Here is an 18,470-nt window from a genome sequence, read left to right on the forward strand (position 1 = left end):
TCAAGGTTTGGTGGAGAGTGTAAAACCTGTCAGTTTCCGCATCTTAAAACCTTTATAACTCGAATTGTTCTCTGTTTAGATGCACATCAGATGTTACCAACCTCACAGCATCACAAAAGGTTCCCATAAATACTTATTTCTGTATGTTTGTAATAATGCACAGATCTCTTAAATAATGCCTTTACAAAAAATAACTAAAAATAATGTTGGGGCAGTTGTGGCCTAATAGGTTAGAGAGTCGGACTTGTGACCAGAAGGTTGCCGGTTCCCAGGGCCGGCGGGTAACGACTGAGGTGCCCTTGAGCAAGGCACCTTACCTCTACTTGCTCCCCGGGCGCTGCAGTGATAGCTGCCCACTGCTCCGGGTGTACGTGTGTTCACCACTTGCTGTGAGTGTGTTCACTACTCTCTGGATGGGTTAAATGCAGAGGTCACATTTCGGGTATGGGTCACCATATCTGACTAATAGGTCACTTTCACTTCACTTTTCACTTAAACTACTGTGGTCCTCTCTCATTGGTTCTTCATTTTTTTATTTATTTATGCATGATTCTTATTTAAATAAATTACATTTTGAATTATTGATTGTAAAAACTTATTTAAAATTCTAAAAAAAAAATCTGTGTAATTGGCAAACTGGATATTGTTTTAATATATTTTAATTTTTACTGAATTATGCATGTTGAGTGGGCTTTTCATAATGATTGTGATATGATATTAGTTAAAAAATAGACGTTTTCACCAACGGTGTGCATTTCCAAAAACTTTTCACCGTCTTACATTAGCACTGCTGCCTCGGTTTTCTACATAGTCGTACAATTTTGTTATTTCATGCACATCCTATTGTTGTATTTTGGTATATTTTTCAGTGTATTTCTTTTATCTCTTTATTAATAAAGGAAATCCTATGTACACTGCACATTTTCATTTTAATACAATAAAATAATACAAAAATAATTACGTTGTACAATATTCCCAAAATGTACACTGACGTTCAAACTCTTGATATTACTTAAAATATGTCACCGTTATTGTGTTGTCATATTATTAGTAATTCACCTTAATTCAAGAGTTTGTGCGCAGAAATACACCTTCAGGATTCGGACAAAAATAGCATGACCTTCACCTATGGTAGCAACGAGAATAACATTTAAAACAGGCGTAATACAACTCATAAAAACCTTTTCGAAAGATTGACATCATTATTTCCTAACTTACAACTAAGCACCGTCAAACACGCTTAGATATTATTAGAAACAATTCCACGTGACCTCTAATATTTGAATTTGCGGTTTCACTTTAAGAAGCATGTAAACAAAGGCTCTTTTCGGCGTTGGTTTCGGTGCTGGATCTGTCGTAGAGGTATTCCCGAAGCATTCGGCGAACATCTGGCTTTATTACTACTTGCGCCAATTGCGTAAATGTTTCGGTGATTGTGGGCAGATGCGCGCATGCTCATTGTCAGGGGGAGTGAGAGGAGCATGAATGGAGCAAAATGGCGGATCATGTGCAGGTAAGTAAATGATTTTGTTTTGCTATTATTATATTTATCACTTTTGATCCACTGCAGTCAGCTGATGGATTCCGAGGCTCATTTCGGCGATGCAGACATGTTTGTTTTAAATGCATGCATCGCGTTGCGGGAGACGCTGACTAGCATGGTTTATTGGATGCGATTACCAAGTGTTGACTTGTGGCCTGTCATCATGTTGATTTTAACTCTGTGGTCCATGATAAGACAGAACTGTGCAGTATTGATGAAAGTTGACTGAAAGCAAAATGCAAAGAGTTTTATTTGACGCAACTCGGATCGGTGGCGCCCGAGAGATCATTTATATTATTTGCATGCAACTCCATAGCGACAGTAATGTTTTACATTGTAAACAAGGCATCATCTCTCATTCAGCCGCTTACAATGCATTGAATGCGCTGGCCTCGTATATAAAACCAACAGTAAATCGAGCTCAGCGAGATTTAGTTGAAGAGTAAAGCTTTTCGGTAAGCTCGAAGGCACATATGCATTTAGTTATCTGTCATAGTGTTGCGGTAACCAAATGTGATCCGTTTTCTCGGCTCTGCAAGCTCCTCGCGATGTTAGCCTGTAGCTCACTTGCTAACTCATGAGATTCTCCCGCGCGCCGCCTCGCCAAAGCAAAAGCCCAGCGAGAATTCACTTTCTTTTTAAAGCGTAAAATAATAAATCCTTAAAAAATGTATATAGACTGTACATTACCACTTTAAGGTTAAAATAATAGTAAAATACACATTTTGCTTGTAATTTTTTAATGTAACTTACTGGTTAAGAGGGCAGTTAAATGACTCCGCGGAATTATTCGATGAAGTGAGAAAACAAAAAGGGATGTACCACAAGTGTTATTAAAGGCAGTTAGAGATATTTATGTACAATATTCTTTATTTAAAAGTTTATAATTGTGCAAAACGCCTCGTTAATTATCGCGATGTTTTAACACGTGTAAACGAAATACGCGCTGTATAGTCAGCCCGGTTGCCTTTAATGTTACATCCAGATCCACCCTTTACTAACTTAATTATATTTCACAATATTGCTCACGTTCGTATGGGGATTTATGAGACAAACTTGGCAACCTCATTTCAGGCGTGCTCATGGAGAAATAGTTTCTCTAGTTCTACACCTCATGTTCTGTGTCTGTTTGTGTAGTTATAATGTCAGCCATTGCTGCTCTTGACAGCCACATTATTGCTGTAAACTGGTAACCAAGACAGCATTACTGGGTATCATAGATGAACAGTACATTAGCATTTCACAGTCACTTGTTGTAAACAACCTGTCCTTGACAGCTGACAGGACAGGTCATATTTGAGGTCAAAGTTTAAGGGGGTCTCAAACACAGTGTTAAATAACTGTTTATTCTCCTGAAGTGTGTGTTGTGTTTTTTAACCTGCTTCCCATCTGAGGGATCAACAGTAAACATGAGCTTTCCGCTGTTGTCATGTGTCCTATTAGGTGATAAAGAAGTCATTCCATTTGCAGTAATATATTATTTATTATCATATGATCGGCCTGCTTTGTTAAAAGGACATACATTGTTGATCTTAGTTGTGTGTTTGTCTTGAACCCCGAATTAAAGTACTGCATGTTTTAGTTGACCTACATTTGCGTAATTGTCAAAAAATGTTTTGAGGCCGTTTAAAATGACTCAGCATTTTAGGCTTCATTTTTAAATGCTCAGAGACTTGGAAATATTGATGTTGCCTTGTAAATGGTATATGCGTAAAAAGTGTCATTATGTAATACCCACTGCACGTTCATTTTGCTTTTAAACCATTAACTAATACACTTAAAGTAGGCATAACCGTTTTTGCAGTTTCGTAATGACATTAGTTCTTCAAACACACACCTTCTGTCTGTCTTGAGTTGTCTTATCTCGACTGCGCAGCTCCTTCCAATACAACTTGAATAACTTTTTGGGTACTCCCTGTTCTTTTTCGGGGCCCTTGATTCACTTCTCAATAGGTTGCATCAAGCATATGTGATCGTGCCGTGAATTGCCAACTTTAAGTTGTAGAATGCACCAGAACGTGCGCTTTTCATTTCACTCAAGAGCGTCTTTGTAAAATGTACATGAACTTTGTAGTGGGAGCTCTGCATGTGTTGTCGTTGCTGTTTTTTCTGCTGATGTTGATTTTTGTGTGGTTATGCTCCACTAGGGAACAAAGACCTGTTTAGAGTCAAAGGCTCTGTTGCTGCATAATACGGGTTAGCTCTTTGCGTGCCGTTATCAATGACTTCTTTTCTCAGTTACAGTCTAATTTTTCATCCTTGCATAAACCAGATACTCTCCTAGTGACCCGGAAAAATATAGCGGATGCCAAGCATGAGCTTGTTTGTTTATAAGATCTGGTGTTTATAAACATGAATTTGGTCAACATCTCATCTGCAGTTGAACCAGAATATCATAGAGATTTGTGGGATGGGTTCTGTTATCTTTTGGGCCAGCAATAACCACTCTAAACTATATAGCAGTGCTCTGGCAACCACCCTCCACACCCTAGCAACTGCATAGCAACACCCTGGCAACCTCTCATGTCATCCTATCATGGGGGTGATTTTTGCACAGGCAAGCACGACTCAAGTTTTTTTTTTTCATTTATTCTGCATGAAACAATATTCGGCAGCCCGGCGGTTCGCTTAATGCAAGGTCTTAAAAATATGATGTGACATTAATGGAACAGTCGAGCTGGTGTAATAAAGTCACTTGGCACTGCATTGGTGTGTTATCTGGATCTTTAGTACTGGGTTGGTGGGTTTTACAGCCATGCTGTTGTCATAATGGATAATGACACTTACTTGTATCTCCTAGTAGATCATCTTACTTTCTGTTGACCTTCAGGACAAACACATTTACATGCTGGAGTTTGTAAGACTTTAGAAAGACAACATGTTCTAAATGTGTCAAAAGATAAACTGGGGTTTTTACATTAATATCTGTATGTGTTTTTTTGCCCGTCTCTTTCAGAGCCTAGCCCAGCTAGAGATCCTGTGCAAGCAGCTATATGAGACCACAGACACCACCACACGTCTGCAGGCCGAGAAAGCGCTGGTGGAGTTCACCAACAGTCCCGACTGCCTGAGTAAATGCCAGCTGTTGCTGGAGAGAGGAAGTGTAAGAATTCAACCTTTTCAAAACTGTAGAACAGGATGACCGAAGTGATCTGACATCAGTGTTAAAGATACCAATTCTTTCTACTAAGTACTAGGTCAAGCAACAACTGGAAATAGCATCATGTTTACCTTATGACCGGTATTGCTGAGGGTAACCTGATATTGTGTTTTTATGTCATTTTTTACAGTCGTCATACTCGCAGTTGCTGGCTGCAACGAGTCTCTCCAAGTTGGTATCTCGTACAAGCAACCCACTTCCCCTAGAACAACGCATTGACATTCGTAAGTTTAAAACATGCTTTCGCATTGTTCCTCTGTCGTTATAGTGTTGTTGACGGCGCTATTCTCTTAAGTTCTTGTTATCGTTTTGTTAATGGGCCTCTTCTGTCCATTAACTTGCATCATACTAAAAAAAAACACATGATGACCGAATTGCTATTTTGGAATAACAAACCCTAGGTCATCATTTAACAACATTAAACCTTTCTGAAATGATACCATTTATTCCTTAGGAAATTATGTTCTTAATTATCTGGCAACCCGGCCAAAGCTTGCTGCCTTTGTGACACAAGCCCTGATTCAGCTGTACGCCAGAATCACCAAGCTTGGCTGGTTCGACTGCCAAAAGGAAGATTACGTCTTCAGGAATGTCATAGTCGATGTGACAAGATTCTTGCAGGTAAGATCTTTTGACAAGGCGAGCATCACGGTTATAATTGCTCATGCCTAAGTTCACAGTAATACTATTTTTAAGGTAAAAAAACAATGTCTTGATGAGCCTTTTTTTTTATTTAAACACATTTGCAAATCAAATGATCTGTCAAGATTTGGTTTTCAACCCAGTGTTTCATTTTGGTTATCGCTTTAGCCAACCATACACTTATTTTTCAGACATACACTTGTATTCTGAATGATGGCTTAAATTATGATTTTGATGCGTGTTCGAAAAATAAATGTATTTTTAAATTGCTAAGCTGGTGTGATTTTTCCAGAAAAAAATGTATAGCTTTAATGCACTTTAAGGATAAAATCATGTGTGGAATGTGATGCGGTTTAATGCAAAGGAATTTTAAGTTTGTCAAATGTTCCACAAATGGTTAAATTATTTTTGGATTCATTAAGTTGAAGTATATTTAAATGCGTCTTTTTTTTATTTCAGGATAGTGTTGAACACTGCATCATAGGAGTCACAATACTTTCTCAGTTAACCAATGAGATTAACCAAGTAAGTTTCTCTGCTCTCTATCATGTCTGTTATGATGTTTTCTCCTGTATGTGAGCTTGTATTATTGCTGTACGTTTATTGACATTAAGACGATCCCACTATAATTCCTTCACGGCATTAATTTAACACTTTTGAATATCAGTTAATAATTTAGGAAACTTAACAGCTAATCATTTTGATCAGATATATCTGGCGTGTTTATAGGAAGTTCAGGAAGCAAAAGTCACTAAATATATTTAAACCCTCGTTTTTGCTTCTCCAGGCAGATTCAACGCATCCGCTCACAAAACACAGGAAGATCGCGTCATCGTTTCGAGATTCCTCTTTGTTCGACATCTTCACACTTTCCTGCAACCTTCTCAAGCAGGTAAGGATAAACTCATCAGTCTCTTCAGTGTTCTCATAGAAAAGCTGTAGTATGTTCAGCACACTCCAATGTCATATATGAGGCTCAGTGGCTTGTTCTGTATGTGTTCAGGCATCTGGGAAGAACTTGAATCTAAACGATGAGAGCCAGCACGGGCTGCTCATGCAGCTCCTCAAACTGGCCCACAACTGCCTCAACTTTGACTTCATCGGTACATCAACCGATGAGTCCTCAGACGATCTGTGCACCGTCCAGATCCCCACCAGCTGGAGATCAGGTGAACTTCCATGTTCTCTGTGATGGAAGTCTTAACGTGTTGTACTCCTGTGTGTTCCTGTAGTTCAAAAAAATCTTGTATTCAAGACTTATTATTTCTCCTTTAGGTATTAAATGTTTTAAAAAATTAAAGCACTGAAATAGAAAAAAAAATGTATTTTTTCTCATCTGTAGCCTTTTTGGATTCCTCGACCTTGCAGCTGTTTTTTGATCTGTATCATTCCATCCCTCCATCACTTTCTCCCTTGGTAAGTGTGAGATAAACAGCTCGGCACATGGAGATAAACAAACTATTCCTCTAAATCTTGTGTTAAATGTGCTTTTTTAAATTTCTTTCAGGTTTTGTCTTGTCTAGTTCAGATAGCGTCTGTCCGGAGGTCTCTCTTCAACAATGCCGAAAGAGCAAAGTTCCTTTCACATTTAGTGGATGGTGTGAAGAGAATATTGGAGAACCCACAAGTATGACACCCATCTTTATACCTGTTAATAAGCATCTTTATAAGCGTTTGTCATTTTAGAAGGAAAAGTACATAAATGAGAAATATTGTTCAAAATATACACTTAGTATCAAATAGTATAATCTCAAATAGTATAAAAATTTATTTAAAAAAATCAATGGTAGAAATGTTATGAAACTTGAAAATATAAGAAGAGTTTGGTTCCAAAATGAGAACTCAAAAATCATGTTTTTTTTATTGCGCATTCCAATATCAATCAAACTGCAGTTAGTTGTTTTGATTTAAGCCATGATAACTAAAAGAATACAGCTAACTAACACAATAAAGCACAATAAAAACATGATAACATAATAAAAAATCTGTTTGATGAGTTATGTCATTTTGGAACCAAACTCTTCATATTCAGAGCAATGTAAACCACTTGTAAATCCATTTTTGGCGTTATTTTCTGTCATACATATACTGTATATAGAGCATAAAGAAAGCATATGCCTTAAATATTATTTTGTTTTGAGACAATGGCTTTTGTTAAATGTGCAAATATTTGTATTTTTTCTAAATCATTTTTTATAGAGTTTGTCAGATCCTAACAACTACCACGAATTCTGCCGTCTGCTGGCTCGACTCAAGAGCAACTATCAGTTAGGAGAGCTGGTTAAAGTCGAAAACTACCCCGAAGTCATCAGACTGATCGCTAACTTCACCGTTACTAGTCTGCAGGTGAGTCAAAGCCTCTGCATTCTAAACCCACAGCTAAATTCTACATTAATTCAACAGCACCTAAAACAAATCTAAAGTTTAAGTCAGCCAGAAGCCAAATAATGACCAGGTTGCTGCTGAAGTCAGAATCACATTAAGATTAGAAGTATTTTTTTATAAAAAGATGTATTAAAATCTTTGATGTCTCGCAGCACTGGGAGTTTGCACCCAACAGTGTGCACTATCTGCTGAGTCTGTGGCAGCGTTTGGCCGCCTCTGTCCCATACGTGAAGGCCACAGAACCCCACATGTTGGAGACCTACACCCCTGAGGTGACCAAAGCCTACATCACATCTCGCCTGGAGTCCGTACACGTCATTTTGAGGTGAGCTAATAGCTAATGATGAGAATATACTGCACTACATACCCGTGTATGTAGTCAATGGAATGGTGTGCTCTTCACATGAATAGTCACAATTCAATTGACGGCTATGTAGAACGTTATCTACTTTATTAAAATGATCAAACAAGTCAAATCAATGAATTGTCACAGCATGATATTTCTGGTTTGCAAAGGGATGGTCTTGAAGACCCCTTGGATGATGCCGGTTTGGTGCAGCAGCAGTTGGACCAGCTGTCGACCATCGGGCGATGCGAGTATGAGAAGACCTGTGCCCTGCTGGTCCAGCTCTTCGACCAGTCGGCCCAGTCCTACCAAGAGCTTCTGCAGTCCACCAACTCCAGCACAATGGATATAGCAGTACAGGAGGGTGAGATTAAACACATTCTAGAGTCCAGACACGTAATAACGGCGTTTTTCCTGGCTCAAAATGAGGCGGAGGTGGTGCCATCCTGATCTTGTACACACACGTAGGCCTACCGTGCCTTTAAGTGGCTTAACCAAATTGACTTTGACATATTAAAAGTTCTAATAAAATTAGATGAAAATGACAGTTATTAAGTTATATAAAACATTACTTGTATTCAACCAAACAGACATTTTTTTAATCAAATAAATCTTTTTTATCATTTTCAAATAACTTTTCAGCCCACTGAATTAACCAGTCTTCACATCTTGCATACTCTGTGGTTCACTTTAAATGATTCAATGATCTCTTATATTCGCTAGTGACTGAAAAGTTCAATAGTTTAAATGAATCGGTTCAAATGAGTCATTCGTGTGCGTTCATACTGGCGAACTCGCTGTGTACAGTATACGCTGATTCAACGATCCAACTAAAGACATTACAATGATGTGCGTCATGTTAATTTAAGAAATTTCAAGAAATTAAATGTACTCTGTTCGGCAACTCTTTTTAGCGCCTCAGTGTGCTGATAACTAAACAGCGCCTCTACTGTGGCGTAATGCCGCAACTGCAGTTACAAATGACAGTCTGTTAAATGCACGCAGCATTTCTTGTGAAGACACCCGACATCATTTTGGCAAGAGTCTGAGGCGGCACGACATTTGACGGAGGCGGCCGCCTCCAATTTCTCTATGCAGGAAAAACCCTGTAATAAAATGGTAAATCACTATACTTGGCTTACGATATGATTCTGTTCAGGCCGTTTGACGTGGCTGGTGTACATCATTGGCGCAGTAATCGGAGGAAGAGTTTCTTTCGCCAGCACAGATGAGCAGGATGCCATGGACGGGGAGCTTGTGTGTCGGTGAGGAATCGTCTGTAGATATTAATGAAATATCAATCGTGTGGATAGTTCCTGAATGTTTGCCTTTTGTCATTTTCAGGGTTTTGCAGTTAATGAATCTCACAGACTCTCGACTGGCACAAGCTGGAAATGAAAAGCTCGAGTTGGCCATGCTCAGTTTCTTCGAACAGTTCCGCAAGATCTACATCGGTGATCAGGTGCAAAAATCATCAAAGGTAATTGGAGAATTTGGTTGTGTTTAGTTTGTGTGAGGCTGAACTGTACGAAACATTTCGAGCGACGAAATTCTTTAGCTTGTTTGTTTAAACAGCAAAACAAACTAGCAAATTAGCTAGCAGGGAGTTCATTACTGACCCCTCGTAGCATACACAGTTTACTTTTGAACTCTCAGATTGGCCGACTTTTGTGATTGTGTTGCATCTGGGATTTGTAAAAGCGTCAGTTGACTCCGTTCTTTAGTATGCCGTGTTGTTATCTGTTTTTTATTTAGGGTGGTTTTGTAAACGCACTTGTAGGGTTGAAAACAAGTCTGATTCTCTTTCATGTCGGAGATGAAAGTGTTGCGTCTCAACTAACCAGAAAGATGACGTTTTCTCTGCTGTCACTCAGTTTCTAATCCGTGAACAGCGAGGATAAGTAGTTTACCCTCAGCGTGACTAGCTTCTCTGCTAAACCTGTGTTTAAGGAACAGTCCACCAAAAATATATATTCTGTCATTATTTACTTACTCCGTTTTTTTGTGACACACAGTTTTAAAGTGATATAGGCTAATGGCTTATATGACTTATTGACTTAGGACCTATATTTTTTATATTTTGAGAGACGCAAAACCTAACGTCACAGGGGTAAAGTCAAATCATAATAGAACGTACAAATGAGTTTTTAGGAATTCACACGAATGAACCACTTCGTGAAATGGGTAGCCTACGAATTCCCATCAGATTGCTTTGATATATATTTATTTTTACATATGAAAGATACCGCGTATTAAAATATGTTAGATTGCAAGTTGTGCTGGGTGACACCGAAAAAAATTTGTGCTGAGACAAAAAAATGGGGAAATTTGTGTCTATGAACAGATGACATTGTTACAATGTCACAAATTCCCACGAGACAGTGTTGCATAACCAACTATTAACATTACTTTACATGTCAGGGTCTATATCTTCTAGTGAAAAAATACATTTTGCATAAATATAATATGACAGAAAACAATAATTTTGTTTGATCCCCAGTTGTATCGGAGACTATCAGAAGTTCTTGGGCTGAATGATGAGACGATGGTACTTAGTGTTTTCATTGGGAAAATGTGAGTATATGTCAACTATCAAATAATTGTTGTGATCATGTAAATGTTTATTTGTAAAAAAGTTGCTAGTTAAGTTACTAAAACTTCTGTTTTGATGCAGAATCACCAACTTGAAGTACTGGGGACAGTGCGAACCAATCACATCAAAGACACTACAGCTTCTCAATGACCTCTCTATTGGATATCCTTAACAATATCAGCTTTGCTCATGACACTGCAGAATCGTCTTTTTTCTGTCTGAAATGTTCTACACAACAAATATGGTTTGCAATATTTCCTTAACCTCTGTTCTCACTTACAGCAGTGTTAGAAAACTAGTGAAGCTCAGTGCTGTCCAGTTCATGCTAAACAACCATACAGTACGTCACCAACCTCAGATACAGTTACAGTTACTTCTACAGTTACTTTGCACTGTAACAAACTGGCAATTCATTTTGTGCGACAGAGTGAGCACTTTTCTTTCCTGGGCGTGAACAATCAGGCCAACCTCAGCGACATGAGGTGTCGGACAACTTTCTACACAGCCTTGGGGAGACTTCTTATGGTAGATTTGGGTAAGGGTACTTATTATAGCTATTATACGTTTACGTGTATGTATTGTGTATTTTACGTTAAAAGGATCCTTGCATTGTGTCTTTTTAACACGAGAACAGGAACAGTTAGTTAGCACTTCTAGACACCTGTAGTTATATACTTTGTTTTGACAGGAGAGGATGAGGACCAGTTTGAGCAGTTCATGCTTCCTCTCACTGCTGCGTTTGAAGCCGTCGCTCAGATGTTCAGCACCAACACCTTCAATGAACAAGAAGCTAAAGTAAGATGTCATATTTTTTTTAAAGCCTCTTCAAATCTTTCATGTTTTTCACATGGTAGATGAACAGATGTTTGTTTCTTTCAGAGGACTCTAGTGGGACTGGTGAGAGATCTGAGAGGAATTGCCTTTGCCTTCAATGCCAAGACCAGCTTTATGATGCTTTTCGATTGGATGTATCTTTTAGACCAAATGTCACTGCAAAAATCACCGCCCCCAACTTGTGCCATTGGTTGAGCCAGTTTTGCTATGGCGAGCAAAACAGATCAATGTTGAAAGTCATGACGATTTTCAGCCGTTTCCAATTGGGGAGAATCAATCTGGTTCTGGTTCTTGGAAATGCTTTTACTATTTCTAATTTACTTATTGCCCAGGTTTAAACTTGCATCATACATTTTCAGCATGTGGCATCTGTATTTAAACTAGGGCATGAGAGAGTCATTTAAAATAGAAAAGCTGCAATGATTCAAACAAACATCTCCGTGCCAAAATAACCATGTCAGGTTGTGGCTGTATTCTATTATCGACGTTTTCCTTAACAGACCTTTTCTGCACAGTTACCCTTCCTACATGCCCATTTTACAGCGGGCGATAGAGCTCTGGTATCATGTACCTGCCTGCACCACACCGGTCCTTAAACTCATGGCCGAGCTCGTCCACAACAGGTATGTAAACATGATTCTGTAGTAGTTAATGTTTTAGAATGATTCTGGATGTAGTTCATGGTTTATAAAATTCATTTTCTGCCTTGTAGGTCACAAAGATTACAATTTGATGTGTCTTCACCAAATGGAATCCTGCTGTTCAGAGAGACAAGCAAGATGATAACAACATATGGTACATCCTCCTCTTCTGTGCTTGACTTCTTCATCTTTACAAAGCGTTTCCTCCTACAGATTGTTTAATGCACTTCCACAAATCGTACACTGTAGTTTTTCATTTTTTTCTTGTGAGAACTAATAAATGTTAGAACACTTTACAATAGGTTGTATTTGATAACGTTAGTTCATGCATTAGCTAACATGAACTAGCAATTTGAAATATATTTTTAACAACTTTTTTTTTTTTTTAAAGGAAATCGGATCCTGACGCTGGGTGAGGTGCCAAAAGATCAGGTTTACGCACTGAAACTAAAGGGAATCTCCATCTGTTTCTCTATGCTGAAAGCCGTGCTAAGCGGCAACTACGTTAACTTCGGCGTCTTCCGGCTATACGGTGACGATGCCCTGGACAACGCCCTGCAGACCTTCATAAAGCTGCTCCTATCCATCCCTCACAGTGACCTGCTGGTGAGACCATCGCTCTATACGTGATTTATAATAGCATTGTTGTGTCCTTTACCATTTGCATTGGTTGATTTGTTCTCTTCTTCTCGCAGGACTATCCAAAGCTCAGTCAGTCCTACTACTCTCTTCTGGAGGTGCTAACTCAAGACCATATGAACTTCATCGCCAGCCTGGAACCTCATGTGGTCATGTACATCCTGTCCTCCATATCAGAGGGGCTCACAGCACTTGGTAAGGAGCTTTCTTTATGAACCGTGTGTTTGCAAACCTCTGGCTGGATATGTTTGCCTCAGAGGTGTGAAGCTGAAGTCATCATTGGGTGGGTGGTGGTGTTTATCTCTTCCCTCACAGACACAATGGTCTGCACTGGTTGCTGCTCCAGCCTGGACCACATAGTCACTTATTTGTTCAAGCAGCTTTCACGCAGCACCAAGAAAAGAGCAGCGCCCATGGCCCAAGAGAGCGACCGCTTCCTTCATATAATGCAGCAGCACCCCGAGATGATCCAGCAGGTGAGATCCAGCTGAAGTTTTTAAAGCCAGCTCTAGCTCTGGTATTACATACTTTACTACAGGAGGTGTTAGTATCGGCTAATACTAAATTCAGTTATTATTTACTTACCTTTGTCATACCTGCAAACTAGTCGCTTTTCGGCGAAATTCAGTTTTGAATCAAAAAGAGGTCATTTATGTGAATCGTGTATATCTTAAGCTGTGGGTATACTTGACTTTCCGTGTCCGTCTCGCGCACAAACGCGTCCGCACAGCTTCTTGAGCATACTCATCACGGATTAAGCGCGGATGTCCGAGTTCGACACATGCGCAATACAAATGAGTATGTGTGCTCTACCAGACCGTCAGAGGGCAACGCTGAGTCGCGTCATTCACAGACCCACTGCAAATTATTATATTTATATAAATATTATGTTTATGTTGTTGTATTTTTTATTATTATTAATAAAAACAGAGACATGTCTTTTTAATTCAGTTTTCAATTAAGTAATTATATTTTATTTTATTTATTTTGTAGAAAATGTAAGTGCAGTTTGCATTTTATAATCATTTCTTAGTTGCCGTAATTTTAGATTTTCTCTCCATACTTTTACACAGAATCTTTTTTGTTTTTCTATATATTTCTTTCTGTTTAATAGTTTTTTGGTTGATATAGGTTTTATTTATTTTCATTTAGTAATTTTAGTGCCTTAAACTTGGTTATTGCTGAGGCAACATTTGCAATTTTTTAGTTTAAGTTTTTGTTGTATTAGACTGATATTTTATTTGTTTTTGTTTTTTTAGTAAACCCATAATAACCTTTGTTTCAGTTGTAAATTAAAATTATTTTATAGCTCTTTTCACAACATTGCGTTGTTAGTAAATAAATAACAATACAAAGTGCAGAGACGCAAGAGTATAGAAATGATTAAATATGTTAAATACAGGATATTATTGCATTTTTTTCAACAAGATGGACATTGACAAAACTAACTGATAATAATTGTTTGTTTAATTGTAAATAATTGTGTAATTGTTATTTTCCAGATGCTGTCCACAGTGTTGAATATCATCATTTTTGAAGATTGTAGGAATCAGTGGTCTATGTCACGGCCACTTCTTGGTTTGATTCTACTCAACGAGAAGGTAAGTGATGCTTGGGTATATATTGTTGGTATAAATGTCAATTAGTAATTGGGTTTTGCCCATTATTTTATTCCTCAGGGGATGCCTGATCAGAGCGTTATTTTTGTGTGAAGTATTTTGCAGATCTAAGGAACAGCATTGTGAACAGCCAGCCACCGGAAAAGCAGCAAGCCATGCACTTATGCTTTGAAAATCTCATGGAGGGCATAGAGAGAAACTTGCTTACAAAAAACAGAGACAGGTAATTTGAATACAGTTTTGTGATTTTTTTTCCACCGAATTTCTTGTATTTTTTATTTTTCTTCCCGTTACATCAATTTTAGATTTTCCCTCTGTACTTCCAGGTTTACACAGAATCTTTCAGTATTTAGAAGAGAAGTCAATGACTCCATGAAGAATTCCACATACGGGGTAAACAGCAACGATATGATGAGCTGACATTCCATAGAGAACCAGGCCCCGCCCACGTGGCCCAGCCCCGCCCTGTACTCCCACCCGCCCCTGGCCCGGATGCTGGGGGACCACTGCTGCGCAAGCCTGCACCTCCCACTCCCCAATCCCTAAATCCCTCACACCTCCCCACCATCCCTTTTTATATATATACACATATAAATATATACATATTTTAAAGCCAGTTTCTAGAGGTCATTCTCTTTAGCCATTCTCTTGTCATTTGGGGCTCAAAGTCCAAAGAGAGAGGAGGGGAATGGTAGGGAATGGGTTTGGGGTGTGGGACAGCACCTGTGTGCATTCTAGAGCGGCCGGCAGAAGTCCAAAAGCTCTTTGGGATGATGGAAAAACGGGCGTTGAGTGTCTGTGTGTTTGTGTGATTGTGTTGGAGCGCGTGTCTGTGGAAAGCAAGGGTTAAGATGAGCTGTAATACATAGTGCTCTGCTTTTGCCTGCCTTGTATAGAAACCCATAAAGAAAAAAGTGTACATTTTTTTCATAACATTTTCAACAATGTTTATAATAATTACGATTTAAGAAAAATAATGAGTGTGATTGAATCTTTTTACAGTCTAGTAAGTTTGTGCAGCTGTGCTGAAGTGTGGGTTTGTCTGTATGGAGAGAGAGAGAATCGTTTATATCCGGGTGGCGTGAGTGTTGGGATTGACACCCGTCTGTGGAGGGGGGCGGAACATGGGCGGGGGTCAAAGGTTCAATTAGTTTTTTTCTTCAGATTAAATCTATGGAACAAACATTGGTGCACAGAAGAGTTTGTAAATACACTATATTGCAGTAACGTCTTCAAAAGGTTTAACATTTCCCTCATTCATAACGTTGACGGGCATGGTGTCAAGTCAATCTTGGGTCAACCCTTCCCACTTGAGAGCTGTCGTGACATCCCACTGCCGTCACCATCAAGGGTGTTCCGAGATCTGCTCGTCGCTGACCTGGAACAGCCCTAAAACGACCCATTGATTTTTTTTTTACCATCATTCGGAGAATACACACTCGACTGTTCCCTTCCCCTTTGTCTCTAAAGGATTTGATCATGTCTTTTGTGGATTTGATTAGATAAAGTGACTTATGGTTGTGGTGAAGTTGCTCTCTGAGCTTTCGTCAACCGTTTCCCGGCTTTTTAATCTCACAGGCTTCCAGTCTTTCGTGGCTTTATTGTCGATCTGGCGTAGTGAAGCCCTTTGAATGTAGCCGTGTCCTTAACAAAAGACCCTGATACTCGAGGTCTCACGGGCAACAGCAGCGGATCACTCTGGACAGTTGTCTTTAGCTTTAACCCCTCACGTTTTTTCACTCCTCCCCTACCCCTCAGAAGGATTCCCGTTTTATTTTTAATAGCAGAGAAGCGTAAACAGAACGTGGTAGATTTATGAACAGAACCCGGACGGAATGTATTTGCAACTTGTGCTACTCGACAGATGTTGCTGCTAACTGTTTGTGAAGAATTAGCTCATCTCTTAACCATGTCCAACACTTATGGATGTTTATTAAGTTCTCTTTATTTTTCTCTTGGATCCCTGACGTGAATGTGTGTTTTGGCGACTGTGTGTTGGGTCTATCGAGTGGTAAGGTAGCTGGTTGAATTGTTTGTTTGGATGTCTGCTACATATAGTGTAAGCATTGTGACTGCAAAATAAACATCATTGGTTTGTACTACTACGTGCATATTTTGTGACTGGCAGCCCTGTGGCGCACAATAATGAAGGTTTGTCCGACTTCAGTTGACCTTTATTTTCTTAATGCACATTCTTGGTTTTGTATGAGTTATCTTGAAGAAAAGTTTCTTTTAAAATTGTTTAGTAGCAGTGATATGCATTTTGGTAAAGGTCTCAAGACGTGCGTCTGTTGTAATATCCATTCAATCTTTTGTTCATTTTTGAGATCAGCAAACTATTCAAAATTTCCCCCAGCTTTAAGATCCGACTAAATCTTTTTAGTTTCTTAACAGGTAGCACATATTCACTTTTAAGGTTACACAAGGCACCTATTAATCAGGTCATCGATTCAGATAATACGTCGTCAATGGACACCAAACACAATTTTCTGAACTTTGTTTTTACTTGTGTTCATACAAAAAATCCAAGACTCGACTAATAAAGCAAAACAATTATCCACCATGCAGCAAAAGTGATGGAGTACAGATGCGAAATACAATATTTTATTACATACATTTACATAGAGGAACAGTTAACTTTCAATGTTCCAAATGTCATCATCTGAGGACCTAAAGGTGATTTATGTTGATGTTGATTAACTCTTATCTTTTTTCTGTTGATTGGCTTTTGAGCCGGCGTTGTGGATGACCTCATTATAGCCCTCTCTGTTTCTTGCGATCTCAATGGCGTAAAACTGGATTCTGGTGGCTGAAATAAGAAATATTAGTTTATATCCAAACCTGCAATCTAATCATAGCCTTAAATGTGTGATCAATTAAAAACATGACTAAGATTGTCATTGTTGCCTTCTAAGAAGTTTATGTCTGACATAACATACCAAATATTGTGTTTTCTTCTGTGTAGTCCTTCTGGCAGTCTATACGTAATAATGTGCCATAGTTGAAGTCCTCTACGATGCCATCGAACTGGTTACAAAAAGGCCTCCATGTCTGTAAAACAAATGAGCAAAAACTTTAATTATTGTGTGTGGGCAGTATCTTATAACGTAGGTGGGGATTTTACGCACCTCTTTAGCCTCGGCCGACTTCAGCAGCTCAGGGTCCAGAACCTGAATACTGAGGTCAGGAAACTGTTCCCGGAATTTAATGTAGATCTGGTCGTCTGACTTAGTTAGTTTTAGAAATTTTGGATCAACTGCAGAAATGAGCTGGAGAGGGAAGAAATGAATGGTTGGTAAAGCTGGACATGCAAGGGGTTTTAGTATCGTGATCCTGATCAATTCCAGCACTTACATTAAAGTAAACTTCAGCATGATTGTAGGCTTTCATAGCCCACATTACCTCCAATTGGGCCTGATGGGACATGTTTTATAAGTAAGGTTAGTCTGTCGAGGAGTGGATGCTAATAATTTTACAAATAATAAGACGTCATCACTCACATCATTTCCATAAGCCTCTGCTGGGAGAGAGAGCGCATGCGCAGCAGCGGTGGCTCCCTCGGCCCCCTATTTCATTTAAAGGAAAAATAATTATTCAATCTGATTGAACAAAATTAAACACTACTGAGAAATAATACATAAAATGTGGCATTAATACCATTGAAAACAATTATAGACTTGATTGCATCGCGGTATAATTTTGACATGAAACGACTAGACTACTAAATCACAATCGTCACGTTATAGCATTGAACATAGTACAAAAATATTTTTATTCATTATTTTTATCGTGTTTGTTTTGCCAGTTTTTTGGCCACATGGAACGTAACATGCTTGTTAGCAATGCATGCTAACTAAGACATGTAGATTTACTAATCTGGCCTCTAAACAGAAATCAAATCCTTGTTTGTGAACATGCCTCAATACAATGATAGTTTTGCCTATCACATTATTTAATAGTGATGTTTTAATCCTTTAACTTAATAACTAACTGCCTACCAGAGATGCAATAACATCCCCCGTCACCGTGTCCATGCTGACGCCTTTTGACCCGGATGTGCACGAGCAC

The 18,470-nt window shown here is 38.8% G+C and overlaps 2 protein-coding genes across 2 annotated transcripts; one reads left to right on the forward strand and one right to left on the reverse strand.

The window, feature by feature from the left end:
• Positions 1–1,419: 1,419 nt before the first annotated feature.
• Positions 1,420–16,501, forward strand: xpo7 (exportin 7). The gene is made up of 28 exons (XM_057321575.1): positions 1,420–1,513; positions 4,500–4,646; positions 4,834–4,927; positions 5,158–5,324; positions 5,805–5,870; positions 6,133–6,237; positions 6,349–6,514; positions 6,688–6,761; positions 6,853–6,972; positions 7,545–7,691; positions 7,883–8,055; positions 8,247–8,440; positions 9,236–9,341; positions 9,421–9,556; positions 10,577–10,650; positions 10,751–10,831; positions 10,946–11,009; positions 11,096–11,204; positions 11,358–11,464; positions 11,549–11,637; positions 12,019–12,126; positions 12,216–12,298; positions 12,536–12,750; positions 12,840–12,978; positions 13,099–13,259; positions 14,286–14,384; positions 14,498–14,625; positions 14,729–16,501. The coding sequence occupies exons 1-28, from the start codon at positions 1,496–1,498 to the stop codon at positions 14,820–14,822; spliced, it is 3,264 nt and encodes a 1,087-aa protein (XP_057177558.1). The 5' UTR covers positions 1,420–1,495; the 3' UTR covers positions 14,823–16,501.
• A 478-nt stretch (positions 16,502–16,979) lies between these two features.
• On the reverse strand, positions 16,980–18,468 carry pbdc1 (polysaccharide biosynthesis domain containing 1). The gene is made up of 6 exons (XM_057321576.1): positions 18,401–18,468; positions 17,903–17,968; positions 17,757–17,816; positions 17,531–17,671; positions 17,342–17,453; positions 16,980–17,211 (listed from the first exon to the last, which is right to left on the reverse strand). The coding sequence occupies exons 1-6, from the start codon at positions 18,434–18,436 to the stop codon at positions 17,099–17,101; spliced, it is 528 nt and encodes a 175-aa protein (XP_057177559.1). The 5' UTR covers positions 18,437–18,468; the 3' UTR covers positions 16,980–17,098.
• Between the last annotated feature and the right edge of the window lie 2 nt (positions 18,469–18,470).

This window comes from Triplophysa rosa, linkage group LG22, assembly GCF_024868665.1.
Source record: "Triplophysa rosa linkage group LG22, Trosa_1v2, whole genome shotgun sequence".
NCBI classification, from domain to species: Eukaryota; Metazoa; Chordata; class Actinopteri; order Cypriniformes; family Nemacheilidae; genus Triplophysa; species Triplophysa rosa.